At 42.3% G+C, this 20,155-nt stretch overlaps 1 protein-coding gene across 1 annotated transcript in view; it reads right to left on the reverse strand.

The window, feature by feature from the left end:
* Positions 1-520: 520 nt before the first annotated feature.
* Positions 521-20,155, reverse strand: part of LOC105392710 (twitchin) — a 122,884-nt gene continuing 103,249 nt past the window's right edge. Inside the window, exons 135-154 of the mRNA XM_048630837.1 lie at positions 19,928-20,088; positions 19,417-19,575; positions 16,932-17,139; positions 16,401-16,587; positions 15,798-15,952; positions 15,225-15,377; positions 14,771-14,900; positions 14,179-14,278; positions 13,666-13,831; positions 13,069-13,193; positions 10,587-10,782; positions 8,828-8,997; positions 7,364-7,482; positions 5,777-5,927; positions 5,062-5,228; positions 4,563-4,701; positions 4,023-4,140; positions 3,083-3,219; positions 2,267-2,436; positions 521-1,149 (exon numbers count right to left, since the gene is read on the reverse strand). Coding sequence (XP_048486794.1) covers positions 943-1,149; positions 2,267-2,436; positions 3,083-3,219; positions 4,023-4,140; positions 4,563-4,701; positions 5,062-5,228; positions 5,777-5,927; positions 7,364-7,482; positions 8,828-8,997; positions 10,587-10,782; positions 13,069-13,193; positions 13,666-13,831; positions 14,179-14,278; positions 14,771-14,900; positions 15,225-15,377; positions 15,798-15,952; positions 16,401-16,587; positions 16,932-17,139; positions 19,417-19,575; positions 19,928-20,088 — 3,118 coding nt within the window. The 3' untranslated portion in view covers positions 521-942. The remainder of the gene's footprint in view (positions 1,150-2,266; positions 2,437-3,082; positions 3,220-4,022; positions 4,141-4,562; positions 4,702-5,061; positions 5,229-5,776; positions 5,928-7,363; positions 7,483-8,827; positions 8,998-10,586; positions 10,783-13,068; positions 13,194-13,665; positions 13,832-14,178; positions 14,279-14,770; positions 14,901-15,224; positions 15,378-15,797; positions 15,953-16,400; positions 16,588-16,931; positions 17,140-19,416; positions 19,576-19,927; positions 20,089-20,155) is intronic.

The following is a 20,155-nucleotide window of genomic DNA, read 5'->3' on the forward strand; positions in this document are numbered from 1 at the left end:
TGTTCTTTAAAGGTTCCATTTCTGCTTGAATGTGGCTATCTGCAGGCTCGTCTCGCTTTGTTACTGGATGTTTTAATTTATATTTTTTTGGTTTACAGGCGCGACGTGTGTGCAGGCTCTTCGGCCGTGTTTTGTTTTCTGTTACACGCTATTGTTGCGGTCTCATGCTTAATTCGACATTAAAATCGCTGGTGGTTTTGTTGCTAGTATCGACGATTGCCGAGATTGTGAGATGTCGGCGGCTGAAAGAATGTCTCGTGTTCGGAGTGTTTGATGTGCGGGTAGGTTTGATTATAAACGACTTCAAAAAAATAACCTTAGTTGGTCTGGATTACTTTTCTTATTTTTTTAAATCTGCATTTAAGGGGAAGAAGCTCATTATTGGTGTAGGTACTACTATGTTTGATAACCTGGTAACATTTTTTAAATCACTTACAGAGTTGAGTCTGATAAACACTGGTTGAACTATGGATATGGATTTGCGATAAACACAGATAGCACAGAAATAAAACAAACCGTGTAATTTTAGATAATACATATTGTATTTATAAATAATTGCGGGTCACATGATATAAATTAAATTATGTACAATTAAATAATACCGTTAAATTTATAGTATTAATATTATATAAAAATAATTATAGGTATATTTAGCTCGGCTTCGGCCTTCACGATCGTTCCTTGGACACTCCATGGTGGCTAAGAGTGTCCGGGGAAGGATCACAAAGACCACACCAAGACATTGAAGCTAAAAATAGAAGCTTTGATTACGTGAACGTTAGACGACAAATAAATAAATTTAAAACCAACGAAACGGCGTACATTACATCTGACTAGAGAGAATCTCAAAGGCATTGATAACACTTACAATAATAATAATAATCGTAATAATAAATATTTTTTAAATCTAAAGTTTAGTTATGGTAAAAAAAGTATTCGTAATTAGAAGTCGGTGACATTCAAGTAGAATGCGGCGAGGCTGTCTCCCTTGGAGCCGACCGCTCGGGCCTGGTAGAGCCCCGAGTCTTCAGGGTCGGGCTGGGTGATCTCGAAGCGGTACCTGGAGGTGCCCTCCATCGTGAACCGGTACCGAAGAGAGGTCTCGTCGACTGGCTTGCCTTCCTTCAGCCATTGGAGCTGTAGCGGCGGCTGTGGGGATAAATTGGAGATTAGAAAAAGGTTATTTATAGGTATTTCGCACGATAAAGGCAACTTGTACGTCTCGCTGACTTAGTTTGGGTGTAAATCTTATCACGGAAATCCGGTATTTTCAATTGGAATGGTTTACGTATGAATTAAATGTTTTTATTAGTTCTAAGAGTAAACGGGGAATATGAATCGAATTCGAATGTGATAGGTAAGTATATCCGAATTTTCACGATAGACTCCTATCGGAATCGTACAGTTTTGATGAAAAAAGGTATACCTAACATGTAAAATAGTGAACAACTGGTATTAAAATAGCTATTACCTAATAATTTTACAAAATAGATAAGAATGTAATTTATCAATCAATTGTATAAGTGGTGCCATCTAGCGGACATTCACATAACCTATACGAATGCTTGTATACTAGTGAACGAATGCTATGAATTTATTAAGATACGCGACAACAGCTCCCTCTATATTTGATTTCAGTGCATTTCTTAGTGCACATGTTTCATAAGGAAAGTAAAGTTGATCATTTTGATCGTGTTAGAATTTTAGGGATTTTTATAGGTATTATGAGTAGCAGTAAACGATTACGAGCTGATGTTGATATCTGTTGTGATTGTAACTAGAAAATAGGATGACCGTTGGGGTAGACTATTTCTCAAGAGGTGACTATAATTCAGCCTTCTGGACCGACGACAGACAGGTAGTCGGAAGTGGCTTGATGAGGATGGCCCGATGTGACTATGTGTGGCAGCGGACTTTAAAGGTAAGCGCCCACCTTTCGGCATCGTACGCAACGGACGCATCTTATTCAGTATTTCTTCACATCGCATTCACTTCATCGTTATTGTCACTACATACTTACATTTATGAAAATCCGTTTGTTCCGATACGTACAATACCGATAGGTGGAAGCTTACGGATTTATGACAGGCGGTATTAGCAGCTCATTTTTCGTAACAGGTAGTACCCGTTAAAAGTGTTTGTGCTTGGGTGGCATTTATATCTCTTTTGCTGCCTGTACATACCTTATCGGGCCAAGCTTGGAGAAAAGGCGATACGGTGACTATACGTTTATGTCTGCTGTGAACTTTACGCCGCCTGTACATACCTTGTCCAGCTCAGCCACAAAGACAGCTGGCTCGTCCAAGTGCACGGTGGCGGCGGCGGGGAAGGCGGTGAACTGCGGCGCGGCCGGCGCCTCCCCGGGCACGCGCACGACTAGTGAACACGCGCTGAAGGATTCGCCGCTGTCGTTGAAGGCTTCGCAGGTGTAGACGCCTATGGAGAAAGATAAAAGTTATTTAGAATATTGCATACCATACAAAGTTCCTAACAAACAACTTGTAACTCCTGAACGTACATCTTCCAAAATTATGAGAATGTGTAATCATTAGGCCCTTTCGGCTTATTATAAATGTTTTTGCAACACACTGTAAATTAATAGAATGGCTAAATGGTTTATGCAGAAATGCACCTTTGCTTAGGTAATTTTTCCTGTCATATCGGTATCACGCGTGTAGGCTGGAGCACGCTATCACTCACGTAAGTTGAACACACTAGCAATATTTAGGTCCCTTGGAAAGTGCAGGCAAAATGCAGTCGTTAATAGGAACGATACCATTTGTCTATTTACGCAATTCGAGGAGTGCTCCTACTGCTTTTCAGTCAGTAACATGTCCAGATAACAACGATATTGGTAGCTATTCTGAAGGCAGAAATTCAAATTATAACGCTGTCAAACCATATTTTTTTTTACAAAATTTACAGGAACACCCGTAGAGTACAATTTTAATTAAAGAAATTTAGGTTTTGACAGGTCTAAAATTAGAATTTAAGCCTTCAGAATCGACATAATCGGTCTACTTATGAAAACGGTTCCGTACAAGACTTGAATGATATTTTTATCATCATCATCATCACTAACCGGCGTCCTCAGGGAAGATCTCCGCGATGGTGAGCTTGTGTATGTTGGCCTCGCTGCTGTACTGGAAGTCCTTGCTGGGCTTGATCTCCTTGTTGTCGTGCAGCCACACCACGTCGAACCGCTCAGCGCCGACAATTCTGCGGGAAATAGTTAGGTTCAAATTATATTGAAAGCAAAGTTGCTCAGAAAGCTGCCACGTAATAAATGAGGTAACGTTACCGATTAATAAAAAATATGCAATTCAAAGGTAAATCAGGTGTAAATCGGTCATATCTGCCAAGAAACCGGTAACCGGTTGTCCAAGGACTCTTCATTGCTATAAACCTACAACTTTAGATAGGTATAGCTGGATGAAGGACGTTGAGGTCACAGTATTGTGGCGCTCTTTGGACAGCAGCAAGATAATTGTCTGATGGTTATGCACACGTAATTAAGGTTCACTATACTTCAACGTCATTCATATGTGACGACATTTTTAATTTATTGTTCATCCTCCGTGAACCTACCTACACCTCCTACACTGCACTAGCACACATACCGGCACTAATCAATCTATGTCGTCTACTGGCTTTCTGGCGTGAGCTTGGGTAGCGTTATGGCTAGTCACCCCATAATAATATGTATTTCACGCATAATGGCCAACCTTAGAGGCTAAATGCGGAAAATAAGCTCGCCATGATAGATAGATCGAATAGACGGTCGAATGGCGTAGTTGTTAGTGGCCCTGCTATTCCGAAAGGTCCCGAGTTCGATTCCCGGCTGGTGCAGATATTTGTTTAAAGACAGATATTTTTACTCGGGTCTTGGGTGTTGATATTTATATATGTATCTATGTATTTGTGTCGATGTATCAGCTGTCCTATACCCATAACACAGGCTCTGCCTAGCTTGGGGTCGGATGGCCGTGTGTGAGATATCCCCACATAATAAATAGACATACCGGCATTGTAGCGTGACACTGTCGCCGTCGCTGACTATCTGGCTGGCGGCGTGGTCCACGATGCGGGGCGGTTTGTCGCGCGCGCCGTGCGTGTGGGGAGCCGCTGTCGAGTCCATGGCTGTGGGGGAAATGAGAGAGATTTGTAGGTTAGAATGTCATGGTAAGTAGAACTGAAGTGCTTATTTTATTTATTCTGTGTGTGTGAAATAAATGTATTTTCTTTCTTTCTTATTTAGCTTAGATAGATTAACTAAATAAAAAAAACTGGGCCGGTGCCTTGAGTCAAAGAAGGAATGGTCAAATGCGGTGTTGATGTTTTTCAACCAGCTTTTAAGGATACGGTAACATAGGTCTAAAGTCTGCAAGCTTTAGGCCCTTCGTAACCATAGAAGAACCAAAAATCGTAGGGTAAATCGTTCAGGGAATCTGGCGCAAGCCAGTGGCGACTTCTTGTGTCTGAGGCCTCAACTACCTCAGCTAGCGGAGTACTTAAGTATGTATAACATATTTACTAAGGATTCTTAGTAATGTTGTACTCACGTTTGACGGCGACCTTGCAGTGCGTCTCGCAGTCGCCCTGGCTGTTGATGGCGCGCAGTGAGTACACGCCCTCGTCCTCGGGGAATATCTCGCTGATCGCCAGCGATGCTACGCCGTTCTTGTACTTCAGGTCTACCACCTGGAGAGAGGATTCATCAGGTTATTTATGATTTTAAGGTTCATTCAACAGCCAATGACGGCCCATCATGTCCCCACTGTTGGGGCACGGGTCCACCACGCTGGCCTAGTGCGGGTTGGTGGGCCCCAACACAAGCAAGCTTGTGCTGAGAGAGTTGTCGGGTAAGTGGGCAACCCGACTATCAGATGTTTGCAAGCTGCCCGAAGCCCTCTGCTTTGGTGATGATTCAATAAGAAATGGATAGAGATAGCCCAAGAACGGTTTGAGGTTGAAAATTCCCACTGGACAAGGGAGTCATATCACACCAGAATGAAGTGGCTTCCTATCCATGGCCCACTGGACCCAAGTATCATATCTCACCTCAGAAGAGTGCAGCGGCTTCCCGTCCTTGGCCCACTCGACGCGCGGGTCGGGGTCGCCCCTAACCGCGCAGGACAGCAGCAATGGGGCTCCGTCCTTAGCCACGAACACGTCGGGCAGCGCGCGAGCGAAGGAAGGCTTGCACATTGTCTTGTCCGACGCTGGCACTGGAAGGGGAGAAGGCGAGTTATGTAATGGAACTTGTGTTTTGGCACTGTGTTATTTATGAGGTAGATTTTAGGCAGTAGGCATTTTATACTAAAAGACAATAGGAATCACAAGATAATAGTAAGCATGAGATAAATAAGTAGGTATTTCAAATAAAAAGTGAACATCAAGATGTATAAAAAACAAATATCCCGACGAATTGAGAACCTCCTCCTTTTTTTGAAGTCGGTTAAAAAGAGTTACTAATGGCAGAAATGCTGGTTTGGGATAGCTATCAAAAATGCCTTTATGTAGAATCTACCTATACAGTTATTCTTGATATAATTTAGATATACAGTCATTTCGTGGATTTGGGCTGGAAAATATCAATATGGTCATCCATATGCCGTTGCCGATGGCAGAAGACCTAAAACTAAATCCCTGGTGGAATCCCCTCTATTCCAAGTACACAAACAACTCACACATAACTTTAATTAACTATTTGCTATAATCAGGGTCACTTATCTACCAACCCTTTTTAACATTAGTAAAAATTGACAAAACTCACATATAAGCTCCTTAGTGGTGCTCCTAGACCTTGCGGCGTCGGTGTCCAGCTTGGCCCCGTAGCCCTTCTTCTTGCCGGCCTCCACCGACGTCTGCGGGGAGTACTTGGGCCGGGGCGCCGCGTGCGCCTTCACTGGCGGGTCTACCGTCACCTGGAAAAATTTAAACTTTATTTAATATCGGTTTTCCTTTGTAATAAAATCACTGGTGGGTCTCCCATAGAAATATGTAGTAAGGGTATATGAGTGACGACACAGGTCACACAGGACAGGTCCACAGTCATCTGACATTTTGGAGCTTATGATTTGAGGTTTAGGGGTGGTTTTTCTTTGTGATAAAGATAGAGATGTTTTAGTACTTACCGTTGTACCTTTTTCCAGGGTTAGTTTGTAATGGAATAAAATCAATGGTTAGTTATTAGGTACATAACGATAATAAAAATCATTCATAATGCCTAATTAATAACTACTCAGTAATTTCAATGTGTATAGGGTTCTATAACACAATTTATCTCAGATTAAAGAAAAAGAATTTATTACTTGGTGTCGTATTCATAAGTAAGTAAAGTAAGTAAAATATGCTTTATTGCCAAAATAAAAATGACCTTACATAACTTATTCTATATTATAACTAATTATGACTAGGTAAGTTACATTATACTATTTTAGTTAAAACAAGTACTTCAATAAATTAAAATTTTCTTTTGGCAAATGGTGACATGCTCAGCATAAGTCGACGGAAAACTTGTCTTCGATCGACGCTGTTTTTCAGCATGCCCCAGTGTGTTTATTTTATTTACAAGATCCTTACAGTCTAACAGAGGCGCCTTGTAAAGTAAACTACAGAACTAAAAGAAGAATACAATTTCATGCACTTATTTCATAATCTTAAAAAAAAAAACAATAATAATAAAAATAAATAAAACTTTTTTAAATAAATCGGTATGTGTAACTAAAAATTTTGAATGAGTGGATAAGTATGAGTTAAATAATGTTTTGTGTAGTATCAGTGTTATATATATTATAGTTTTAAACAATGGAATTATATTATGCAAATTTGGTGCTTTATAATATGCGTTGAAGTTTGTGTGAGTGAATTTTGATGAAAGTGTGTATTTTAATGTAGGGATTGTATACTAGATATTTATAAAAATATTAAATATTAAAAAAAAAAATTATTAAACTGAGATAAATTAATAAGATTGATTTGGGTAAGCACTATATTTAGTTTAATTTCTTTTCAAAGTTATATGTTATATTAGCTAGGGATATTTGTTTATCTAAAATATATTTTTTCATATTATTTTTGAATGATAGATATGTCATGGCGGTTTGGATAGGGGGTGGTATGTTATTCCATTCATGCCACCTCAGCGTTATTACTATTACATACACCGAACGAATTCAATGCATTGCTGCTACTGCTAGTAACCTTGTTTTTCCTTTTAATTCCTGACGTTCGCCTGTCGACCAAAACGTCAGTGAGTTAATAAAACCACTGTCGTTTTGATAACGCTGAGTTGGTATGATCAGATCATAAGTACTGTTTCATATAATTAATAAGTATTAATAGGTAGATGATGCCATACCTTAGTCTTGGTGACGATGGGCGGCGGCGCGGGCTTGAGCGGCTTCTCGATGTAGCGGCGGTCGCCCGAGTGCAGGAAGTTGTGCGCCATCTGCGCCTGCTCCGCGGATATCACCTCGCCTACGGAAATACATGAACAATGAGGTACTGAAGTTAAACATTGCTTAAAAAATGTTTAAGTGCGATGCAGCTCAGAGCGAGCGAGGGTAAAAGAGACGTAGGTCCGAATTCAGTAACATAAACCAGTTTTTATTCTTTGGAGTTTATACGAGGTGACTTTTAAATAATACAAAAATATTACAAAAATACTTGTCACCTAGCCAAACGCGTGCGTCACCCAATACTCCAATAGCCTTAGTTAAACTTTTTGTCTAATGCTAATTGGAATGAAACATATTTATGGAGCTGACTGTAAGTTTCGGCACTGACCGTCAACGCTGAGCTATCAGAGTGATTCAGGATCGATTTTGCTTCAGCTACATACATCAGCGTGACCGTAAAGCCAGTTTAAAACCTGGCAAGTATAGAAAAGCGTCCATACCCTCAACAATGACCACGCAGTTGGTCTCATCCTGTCCGTGGCAGTAGGTGACGACACATGATCTCCAGTAGGATTACCACCACCGAACATTAGCAATTATCTCTCTTTAAACTGAGAATCGCTCGCTTGTCTATTCTGACGTAGCTATAATGGATCTGACAGATGTTTAACAAGCGAGCCGATTGTTAACTGCTAGTATATCGGTGGTGGTACGTTAGCAGTACATACCCTCAACAATGACGACGCAGTTGGTCTCGTCCTGTCCGTGGCAGTTGGTGGCCACGCACGAGTACTTCCCGCTGTCCTCGGGCCGGCAGTCGATGATCTCCAGCGTCACCACGCCGTCCGAGTGCGTCATCGAGTAGTCGTGCTTGGAGAGGTACGGTCAGGTGCAGATAAACCTGACCCCCCTCAGAAGCATTGTTACTATGAGAGGGGGGTCAGGTTTCTCTGCACCTGACCGTACATACCCTCAACAATGACCACGCAGTTGGTCTCGTCCTGTCCGTGGCAGTTGGTGATCTTCAGCAGGGTTATGACCACCGAACATAACCAATTAACTATCCTTAAGCAACATCGTTCGCTTGTCTAATCTGACGTAGCTTTAATGGATCTGAGAGATGTTTTACAAGGGAGAGGCGCTACTTATGGATTGTCAATTGACAGCTTATGAGTCGGTGGTGGTACATTAGCAGTACATACCCTCAACAATGACCACGCAGTTGGTCTCGTCCTGTCCGTGGCAGTTGGTGATCTTCAGCGGGGTTATGACCACCGAAGATTAGCAATTAATTCTCCTTAAACAGAGCGTCGCTCGCTTGTCGATTCTGATGTAGCTTTAATGGATCTCAGAGATGTTTTACGAGGGTGCTTAAAGATTGTTAACTGCAAATATGTCGGTGGTGTTACAGCAGTAGTACATACCCTCAACAATAACCACGCAGTTGGTCTCGTCCTGTCCGTGGCAGTTGGTGGCCACGCACGAGTACTTCCCGCTGTCCTCGGGCCGGCAGTCGATGATCTCCAGCGTCACCACGCCGTCCGAGTGCGTCATCGAGTAGTCGTGCTTGGATAGCTCGCGACGGTCCTTGAACCTGTAAGGAGATTAGAAATTAGTGTAAGGTGCTGAGGATAGTGTGTTGCGGCGGTTGTTATTAGAGGTCTACTCTTAGCAGTGGACGACTGTTGTACAAGTATTATATGGCGAAAAAAAGATTATTCTTACGATTATTTTCAAAGGCGAGGGTCTAGGGAGGCCGCGTGTCAGACTCCAGTAGCCTTTTACTCCTTGTTTCATGGACACTATGCGTCGCGCTATAGAAACCTAAGGTACCCAGCAGATCTAGTAACGGATCAAGGATTTAAAGGACCGCTTAAGACACTGAGGCGCTCTGGATTCTACCAGCGTCTTTCTGCAGAACTAGCAACGGAACATGAACCTAAAAACCGCTTTAAGACACTTAGGCGCTCTGGGTTCTTCCACTGTCTTTCCAAATTGGATCAGCAAACCTGGCAGCCCCCTTCGACCTAAAAATTGCTGCAAAAGACCACCTAAAACCCAGCTTCTTCCCCATTTTCCTGTACCTACACTTCAGTCGGACCACATACCATTTGACCGTGGGCGGCGGCTTCCCGCTGAGGCAGCAGAGCAGCTTGCAGGTGTCGCGCGCCTGCATGACGCGCGGGCGCAGCTGGAACGTGAAGGCGGGCGCCGTCTCGCTCGACTCCTGCCAGAACGTGTAGGGGAGTGCCTGGCTCCAGTAGCCTTCTACTCCTGGTTTTAGGGATGCTAAGGATACTAACGCTGCGCTATAGATACTTAAGGGTTGTCGAAAGAACTAGCGATGGAAGAAGGACATAGTAGCCTTCTACTCCTGGTCTTATGAAAGCTTGACGGCCCCCTAAAGATACCTAGTTACCAGCAGAATAAGGACCTAAGGGATCGTTTTAAGACACTTAGGTGCTCTGGATTCTACCAGCGTCTTTCTGCAGAACTATCAGCGTCATTGGACCAAAAGCTTCCCTACAAAGACCATCTAAACACCAGTTTTTTCCGGATCATTCAGCCCCAAGACCACATACCATTTGACCGTGGGCGGCGGCTTCCCGCTGAGGCAGCAGAGCAGCTTGCAGGTGTCGCGCGCCTGCATGACGCGCGGGCGCAGCTGGAACGTGAAGGCGGGCGCCGTCTCGCTCGACTCCTGCCAGAACGTGTAGGGAGCGCCGGGCTTCAGGAGCCTTCTACTCCTGGTATTATGGACACTAAACACGGAGCTACAGAAACCGAAAGGTTGCAGGCAGAACTAGCAATGGAAGATGAACCCAAAAGACCTCTTTAAGACACTTGGGCGCTCTGGATTCTTTTAACGTCTAAAGAAGCCTTCTCTCCTGGTCTTATGAACGCTAAACGCGGAGTTATAGACACCTAAGGGTTCACGGGATAACTAGCAACGGAACAAGGACCTACAGATACCTAAGGATTGTCGGCCGATCTAGCAACGGAAGAAGGACCTAAAGGACTGCTTTAAGACACTTAGGCGCTCCGGATTCTTCCAGTGTGTTTCCAAATTGGATCAGCAAACCTGGCAGCCTCCTCCGACCTAAAGAAGGCTGCAAAAGATCACCTAAAAGCCAGCTTCTGCCCCATTTTCCTGTACCTACACTACAGGCAGACACCACATACCATTTGACCGTGGGCGGCGGCTTCCCGCTGAGGCAGCAGAGCAGCTTGCAGGTGTCGCGCGCCTGCATGACGCGCGGGCGCAGCTGGAACGTGAAGGCGGGCGCCGTCTCGCTCGACTCCTGCCAGAACGTGTAGGGAAGTGCCTCGCGACGCCGCGGCGCTTCGGCCACGTGTTGTCGCTGGACCTTGGGTAGGGCTGTAGAGGGAGAGGTTGGTTAGGTTACAGTTACAAGATAACCTATAAGAATGGAAGAGAATTTGAAAAACTGTTTTTTTCTAAATAAATAAAATGGATTTACTACTTATTAAAACAAAAATTAAATGGGCTACACTTGTATGTTTGTCACCATGCGGTCATATAACTTCATAGACTCACTTATCCGAATGTGTTTGATTTTTTCAAAAAAATTATGGAGTATTTTATCAACACCTGTAATACGTACGTACCACCTACTCTAGTTTTATCATACCCGAATTAATAAATCAGAATGTTATATTTTCATAAAAATTACATAGGTTTGTAGGTATGTATGTGCGCACAGTAATGTATGACACAATACCTAAATGCTTTTATTAAATCATAGCGATCAAATCTAATCACCTCGAGCTGTCACGATACTAACATGTTAATCCACACCTGCCTCAACACACGGCACACAAGGTGAATTCTTCTCATCATATTCTTGGCACCAGTTACTGTTGTAATCTTGGTATTGAATAACTCGTACTATAGTTACTCCACTCTTTAACATTATAAAATTTATAACAAGCTACAACAAAATATTTGAGAATATTTTTCTAATACTCATACTTATAAATCTACACCTAATCTAGAGTTTTTAGATAAATTAAATTATACCTAAGGGTGGTTAGGTTTCTTTGCCCCATTTCTCATGTTACCAGGTATGTGTATGTCAATGAGCCGTTTTCCTTGACAGCTGTCAGTTGAGCTTTTGGGTAAGAGGATAGATGGCGTGAAAACGCAGTGTATCAACTGTCAAAAATTACATAGAGAGCAAAGAGTACTAAACTCAGAATAAGAACTCAAACTCAAACTATCTCAAAAGAGTCACTATCTCAAGTGCACTAACTCTACAGTATCAAGGGAGGAGGAGCAGATAGCTCAACTACAACTCAATTAATACAGGAGAAACACAAGGAAACTGAGAAAACTTGAAAAGAACGGCTTTACGCACAATCGCACTGAACGCTGAAGCAACAGTGACATCGACATCATAGAGAAAATAATACTACAATTCTACCTACCTACGTCACTTTCACATTTCGTTAGCCTCACAGAATAACATATTGTGATCTGAGTGTGTTCTGAGGGTTTGAAAGTTGGTACAACCCCAGACAACGCCATCTATTTCTCCAAAAAGGAACTTTTTTTTTTTTTAACAAACGCCTCATTATATAAATACTAACAGCTAATGAAATAAATCTGGCACAACTATCACATTACTCATCCATGTAACGTTTTATTTATTTGAAGTCCCGGCTACGGTATATTTGACAAAACTTGGAATAACTATAACTACTAGACAAACACATGAAAACATACCAAACTATATAGCTCTCAGCCACACAATCCGTTTATATCACAGTCGCAGACACATTTATCAATTAACACAAAGATAATAACAATTTGTTACAAACCCGAGTTACAGAAACAGTTCAGATCTCGAGATCTGGACAGGGATCAAACGTTTAATTACACGCGCGCAAATAAATATCAACTCTGTGCTAACTGCTGATGAATCAGAATTAACTGTCACAGTTTTAAACAGAATGCAACGCGCCTATGCAGTGTGACTGGTTGAAGAGAAATGATCGCTATTGTGTGTGGATCAAGGTTGAATATTGGTGAGACAGTGGTTTTCAGATAGAAGAACATTAAAGGTGCGTATAATTAGCATGTTGTCTCGGTGAAGCGTCTGAGTAATTCTAAAGGTGACCTATGAATAGATTTGCAGCGAAACTGACCTGATTCTCGACAAATTAGCCATTAGCTTTATGATTTTATTGTTATTGTTTGAATTCGTGATGTGCCTAATGTGCATTTAAAATGTCAAACGATTTAATACCCATCATAGTCTTTTGTTTCTTGAAATACCATAAATTACTGTATTGTCAGTTTAGAAGTTATGTTTAGATATGAAGCATATATCTATGAATAAGATTGTAAGCCCGTATATAAAAATACGAGGATCATACGATCGCCTGTTTCTAAACGGCTGCGCTAGTCTACCTAAAGCATCTGTCACGAACATCTCTAACATTTACAACGCCCGTGTGGCATCACCTTAAGCCCAGTTCCCAGTAGGCAAACTGCTCATCTCTAACAAGGCATACGCAACTGAAGTAACAAACTATGTACACTAGGAATACGAAACCATTACACCACTATTTAGTCGGCGCCAAACAGCTTTACTTTGAACGTAGCCTAAAACGAAGCTTGAATAAGTAATCAGGCACTCACGTTGCACATTCAAGAAGACGACCTCCTCTCTGAATCCGTACGCATTCTCAGCCCTGATGATGTACTCTCCGCGGTCCTCGAGCTTGGCGCGGTTGATGATGAAGTAGTAGTCGTCGCCAGCGTATCTGTGGGAGAGAGGGGGGCGGTTAGCGGGTATGTACCAGGTAAAACAGCAAATAAATAGCGCCATCGGCGGCCTCATTACCAAATGATATTTATTTTAGACAGCCAAAACAAGAAGGAAATTATGGGTTCTGCTCAACACTACAGCATTCAGTAACGAATTAACAGTGCTGCATCTATAGTTAAAAGACTTATGCTATCCTGAGCCGGGTCTTACGAGAAATCTGGCACTGGTAGTTCAGACTGATTTCACTCCCAGATCTCCTAACGGGGCTCGAAGTCTACTTATTAACAGACTAATTCATGCCTTTGACAAAACATTGAAAGTGGAATTCAATTGTCTCTTCATAGGTATTTATGATAATAGACTACCGCATAACTTTCAAATATGATATTGCCTGTGCTATGATATTGACATGGATAAAGTTTTGCAGATTTCGGCCCGGGGGCTATGTCTAGTGCACCCAGACTCACCTCTTCATAAACTTCACAGACTGTCTCAAGACCTGGTTGTTGCGGCTCCAGGACAGCGTGGGCGCGGCGCACGCGATCACGCGGCAGTACAGCTTCACGGACTGCCCCTCGTAGCAGAACGCCGATTGTGGGCGGATCACGAAGCGCGGGGCGGCTTGGCGACGGTCTGAGGGAGAAATTTTGGATAAATTTTAAGATTTTAACAAAAGAAGCAATGACGCCTTGCTTTAATAAACAAAAACGCCATGCGGGGTAAGCTTATGTATATTTTTGTTTAGTAACCATGTAATGAGCTTCTCAAATTAACCGGGTATATCTACCGAGACAGAATCTTTATTAAAGCAACTCAGACCAATCAGGACTGACCGGGAATCAAACCAGGTGCCTTCGAGGCGTTTAGTTAAAATGAGTTGATTAAACAAAACTAGCTAACTGTTAACCTAAATAACTTTCTTGATGATTTGTTTTTGTTCGTTAATAAATGTACTTATAATGTAAATCTGTATATCATACCGAAGTGTCCGTCGTATATCTTCCACTTCTCGACAAGTAGTTTCCTGAGTGAGCTGTACTCGCTCAGCCGGCCGATGGGCAGCGCAAACGATGACCAATCCTAAAAAAATCAAAAATGGTTTAGCAAAAAAATATAAATTAAATATGCGACCCACTCAGCATCAGCTGTGTTTGTGCTTAATTTTCAAACACAAAATACAGATGAAAGAGCAACTTGACTACAATAATCGCATGAGAAATAATGTGATTCGACAGTAAACTACCTCTAAAATTACCGAAATAACTATTAGGGTCCGTTCACACAGACTCGCTCGGAGACGAAAGCAGATTTTAATAATTGGAAATATAACCTTAATTGATTATATTAATATTGCCGGTATTTATGTGTAAACGGACCCTTAAAATCTGTAAAGCAGCAGACTGGTATAATCTACCGAAGATCCTCATCATCTATGACTAGTTTTCAAGCCGCCTGTTCGACCAATATGATCCATATCTATCACACCACTTGCATCATGAAGCGACCCGTATCGCCACTGACTGCCGAGACGCTCCTGTGGACACGTGGTGTGGGGTGCGTAGCGCCACTGACCTGGTACTGGCGGCGCAGGCGGTCGCGCAGGGCCTCGTAGCGGCGCGCCTCGATGGTGGCGGTGCGGCTGCTGGTCGAGTCGCCGGCGAGCCACGCGTGCAGGAGGCACTCGTGCGCGGTGAGACGCTTCCTGGGGGGGAGGGATGAGGGGGTTAGAATGGATTTTATCTGTTTAGTACATGTGGTTTGCCTGTTTATAAGCATCCAGCACTTTATCCGGAACCTAGAAGACCACATGGAAAAAACAAAAGCCAGATAAAAATCAACGCTGTGGCAGGCTTTGGACAGTAACTTTTTATTTTACTCAGAAGACACCAAAAAAATGAAGCCTTTTAAAGCCTAAAATCTCCGTTAAAATACGGCTCTTTTCATAAACATTATAAAACACAGTCAAAATCGACATATTGTTTGTTGGTTTTGTCAATGTTTCAAATAAATGTTATTATAAACTTACTCCTTATTCTTGACGAGCAGTCTCCTGATGAAGTCCTTGGCATCGTCAGAGACGTGCATGAAGGCTTCTTCATCGAACTCCCAGTCGCAGGCCTTCACGTTCTTCAGGGTCTCGATGTCGTTGTTACCCGCGAACGGAGATAGGCCTGACAGTCTGTGGGAGGAAAGCGGATGTTTCAGTTAGGCTATGTTGAGTCGGGTATCACGGGTCTCCTTCCAATGAAGTAAGGGTTTAGGCCTAGTCCACCACGCTGGCCTAGTGCCGGTCGGTGGACCCCAACACAAGCAAGTTTGTGCAGAGAGAGTTGTCGGGTAAGTGGGCAACCCGACTGGCAGATGTTTTCAAGCTGCCCGAAGGCCTCTGACTAGGCTTAACGATTGCTGCAAAAACAGCAACCGTGACCCACGACTTAACGTGCCGTCCGAAGCACGGAAGCGTCCAGAAAAAAACCACTTGAAATCGTTTACGCAGCCAATGGCTGACCGTGCCATGTGTTGTTAACCTATCGTTGCGATCACTGAAGCTAGGTCGACTACGGATGCTTCTAGGTATATAGATCTATTATATACTCACAGTACATAGGCGAGCACGCCCACGGCCCACATGTCGGTGTAGAAGCCGACGGGCTCGCGCTCCACGATCTCGGGCGCCGCGAACTCCGCGGTGCCCGTGGAGATCTTGACGACCTCGTTGGGGTCTAGTTTGGTGGCTAGGCCGAAGTCGATTATCTGCAGAGAAGAGGGTTTTGTGAGTTCAGTGGGTTTTAATTAAATACAGGTTATGCAATAATACAATACAATTTCAAATGACAGCATTACAAGTGTTTTAAAACCATATAAGTACTCTAGGATGCACATTACACATACGACACATTTTAGGTCCTCTTGAAGCTGCAGGGTGAAATGTTTGATACATTCACATTACATGCGCGCTTTGACGATCGTCTCTCTTCATCTAATGTAACAACTGCGTTCTACATCCCACCTACTCCTTCGTTCATAAATGCAATCATGCAGTTTTTGGCATAGCATGAGTCCCACACGTTTGATTGACAGATACTTGTTAAATAAAGTTCGTTTTAAAAACGAAAAATTACAAATGTGTTTTTTTGGCAGCTGTCATGGGACGCATGCTATATTTTCCAAACTATAGTTGTCTACCATGGCCTACACTCACCTTGACATCAGTGCCGCTCTTGGTCTGGCACATGACGTTCTCCGGCTTGAGGTCGAGATGCAGGATGTTCTGCTCGTGCATGTGCCGGACTCCCTCGCACACTTGCCGCATGTAGTGAGCGGCCTCCGCCTCACTCATGCTGTAGCCGGGCTCGGTGATTCGCTCGAATAGCTCGCCGCCGGATAGGCTGGGGAATAGAGAGGTTGGTTTAGATATTGTGATTAAGATGGTTGTATCGAAGCGAATACATTTTCCGCATTAATACTCTAGGGTTTTGAGCATGGGATGCACGAAGGGTGCTTTACGGGTGACGTATAAACTGTACTTTATATACATCCTTTGAAAAATCGGCAACAGACGCTAATCTGCGTGATTAATTCTTCTACCTACCTGTGATGCAGCTGGTTCATGATATCTATCTCCTCCATGGCGCCGGCGACGGAGATTTGTTGTCTTTAAACCTACTCCTTACAAAAACACCATCCTCTTTGACTTCTCTCTTAAAGATAAGTACCAAAAACCAATACTCACAACTCAAAGATCAGCACCATCTCGTCGTCATCCTCAAAGGCATCATGTAAGTTAATCAGCTTCCTGTGATGGAGCTGGTTCATGATGTCGATCTCCTTCTTGATGAGCTCCTTCTCCATGGCGCCGGCGACGGGTATGAACTTGGCGGCGAACACGTTGCCGGTGGCGCGCTCGCGGCATCGGTGGACCACGCCGAACGCGCCTGTGCCTACAAGCGGATAGAGTTAGAGGGGGGACGGTAAAATATTTCATTTGATTTCCTACGTAATTCATTTTCTGCCATAAAGGAAAGCGAAATATGGCGTCGGATGAGGAGAACCAACGGTCAAAGTTATTGGTATGGAAAGTGGGTAGTTCCAACTTTTGCCACAACGACTGAGGTGGCAAAAATGTATCGCTTTCGCTTTCGTCAAGGGCGAAATTTATACTGAATCACCTTATAGGGCTTTACAGTACAGCTATGGGAGAACTTCATGGACATAAATTTAAGACATTACTCAAAATGTTTGCCCATAACTATACGTAAAGTCAACGTGCGCTTAATTTTATAATCTACAATATTCTCTATTATTGCACATTCCGATATAAATAAGCTAAAGTGTACTTAAATATAAAATAATATATACTTAGGTAGATGCCGTATAAAGCGTGCTGCTAAATAATTTTCAAGAGATTAAAAACTACGAATGAATTTGAAGATTGAAAATTAACAATAAGTACTAAACATAATTAAATAAATACCTAAAATAAACCATACATAAATACTGAGAGCAAGACCGCAAATATATAATGTAAAGTGAGTGAAACAGATAGCACGATAGGAAGGCAAGACATCTAGTTCAAACGACAGACCTCTGCCAGATTTTCGCCTAGAAGGTCCGCTTACGAAGTCACCTGTGAAATGTGTTGGTTTATATTCACCGAATCCAATTTTTTATCCGACATTTTTAAAGGTTAGTAGAACTAAGATTGATTAACAAAAATATCTACTGAAAATTTTGACAAGCAACTTCGTAAGTGGGTTAAGAGTATAAGACCTATTTTCGTGCTCAGAGTATAAAGTATGGTTTAAAAGAGTTCGTGGTTATCTACTAAACTCGGAAAGTTATGATTATGATTGAAGTATGATTGTGTTTTAAGGTGCCTCCTCTTTGCTAGCACTCGAATGTAATGTATCAATGATATATTGGCAGTGATATAGACACTGTATATTTTAATTCTCGAATATTAAGGTTGGTCTATATTTTTCTAGCTGATACATTACACGAGATACATACAGCACAGAATAGGTAGCACCTAGTGGTCAATAATGACTCGCAATTTCAAAAAGAATGGCCATCGTTACAGTATCTTTGCGTTGCGTGAGAACCATAGATGAAGGTAAGTACCATTATTTTTGAAAATGCGAGCCAATAGTAGCTTAAACTAAGACTAACATAACCATTAATTTATTTTGACTGCTAAGTAAAGAAGTGTAGCATGCATACCTATTACGTGTATTTTTGTGATCATATTTTCACATCTGTCACTGTCACCATGTAGCCTATTAAATTCACTCAACCATCTATAATGCTTCTATTTCCTTAATTTACTGGAGGGCCAATCTAGCGTACGACAAACGAAGCTTTAGAGCAGGGATGCACAGACTTATCAAGACTAGGGGCCACTCGGACAATTTATGAACTGATGGCGGGCCGCCAGAAGTATAGCTAATTAAAGACAATAAAGAATTGATAATGATATTCAAATTGAAAAAGAATTGATTTATTTTGCGAGAAGCGTGGCACTGAAAAGTGCTTACAATCGTGTTTTTTTATTTTTTGGTTGAAATTTAAAACTGCTTCTAAACATTCGTTTGCAAAGCGGTTTCGATTTTTTGTCGATTTAGTATTGAAAAGGTATGTTCACATATATAGGTACAAATTTCAGAGCAGAGTTTATACGCAACTCTTTTTATGTATTTTTATCATGCAGCAATTTTCTTTCGTTGAAGTTGTTGCATAAATCTTGGTCGTTTTGAATTTTGTCAATTTTTTACTGCATTGGTCAGGATTTTTAAGTTCCTGAAATCCCTTTGATTTTTTGCCAGAAAAATTCCAATTTCGTCTACTTATTAAATTAAGAAATCGTTCCAGTGTCAATTCACGACTTAGCCACCTTATTTCTGTATAATGCAATAAATCTCTATATTCGCTTTCGATGTCATCAATTGAGTACTTTTCGAACATATTTTTTTTGAATTAAATATTATTTGAATGTACGACAATTATTTTTGCTGTCGGCGGGCCACCAGTATTCGATCGGCGGGCCGCATGCGGCCCGCGGGCCGCGGTCTGTGCATCCATGCTTTAGAGACTGAATGGAAACGATGACAGGTCTCGTTCGTTCGTTTTTTTAAGCCAAGGTACTCCTCCAAGTGTTTGCACATTCATTTCCCATCTATCACTAGTAGTCTACATCTACATCTAGCAGCGACTCTACTCACCGATCTCCTCCAGTATGTCGTATTTATCATACACGGAGCTAGTAGAGATGTCGACTGGCTGCGGCACGTATTTGCTGTAGATGTCGAACACGTAGCTGTCGTAGTCCTTGACCGGGCCGTGGTCCGCGTTCGTGCGGATACGCTTGCCGGACTCGTCAACTGTGGAAGAATAGAATTGTAAGTCATCTGTAAAATTATTAAGCTAAAGACGAATTATGTTTGGGTGAGCCGGAACATACAAACTTTCGTCTGTCATTAATAAAATCCTCGAAGAAATCAGAAGAATACCTCCATTCAATCCAACTATCCAAAGCTACATGACATTGATGGTTCTTTTAAATTTTGTAAGGGGCCTGTATCTCATTATTTACGGTTTCATCCACGACGATTGACATCGTCCCAAAGTGAAATCCTATCGACTTCTACCTACATATTGATATTTGTACGGGTCAATTTCATAGTTCCGGAGGTTGCTACATTTAGGGGCTACAGTCACATGTGATGTACTGACCAGGGTACTCCTTCTTCTTGAACTCCTTCTTGACGATGGCCTTGGTCTGCACGAGCGACGTGGGCTCGCTGGGCTCGGAGCGGCCGTAGATGTTCTCGGCGTACACTCGGAACTCGTACTGCTTGCCGGCGACCAGCCCGGTGACGGCCATTGTTGTGAATCTGCGGGTGGAAGGTTACATATTTATAAATAGCCTTTAGAATATTTAATAAATACCTACTACCAAAT

Source organism: Plutella xylostella, chromosome 27, assembly GCF_932276165.1.
Source record: "Plutella xylostella chromosome 27, ilPluXylo3.1, whole genome shotgun sequence".
NCBI classification, from domain to species: domain Eukaryota; kingdom Metazoa; phylum Arthropoda; class Insecta; order Lepidoptera; family Plutellidae; genus Plutella; species Plutella xylostella.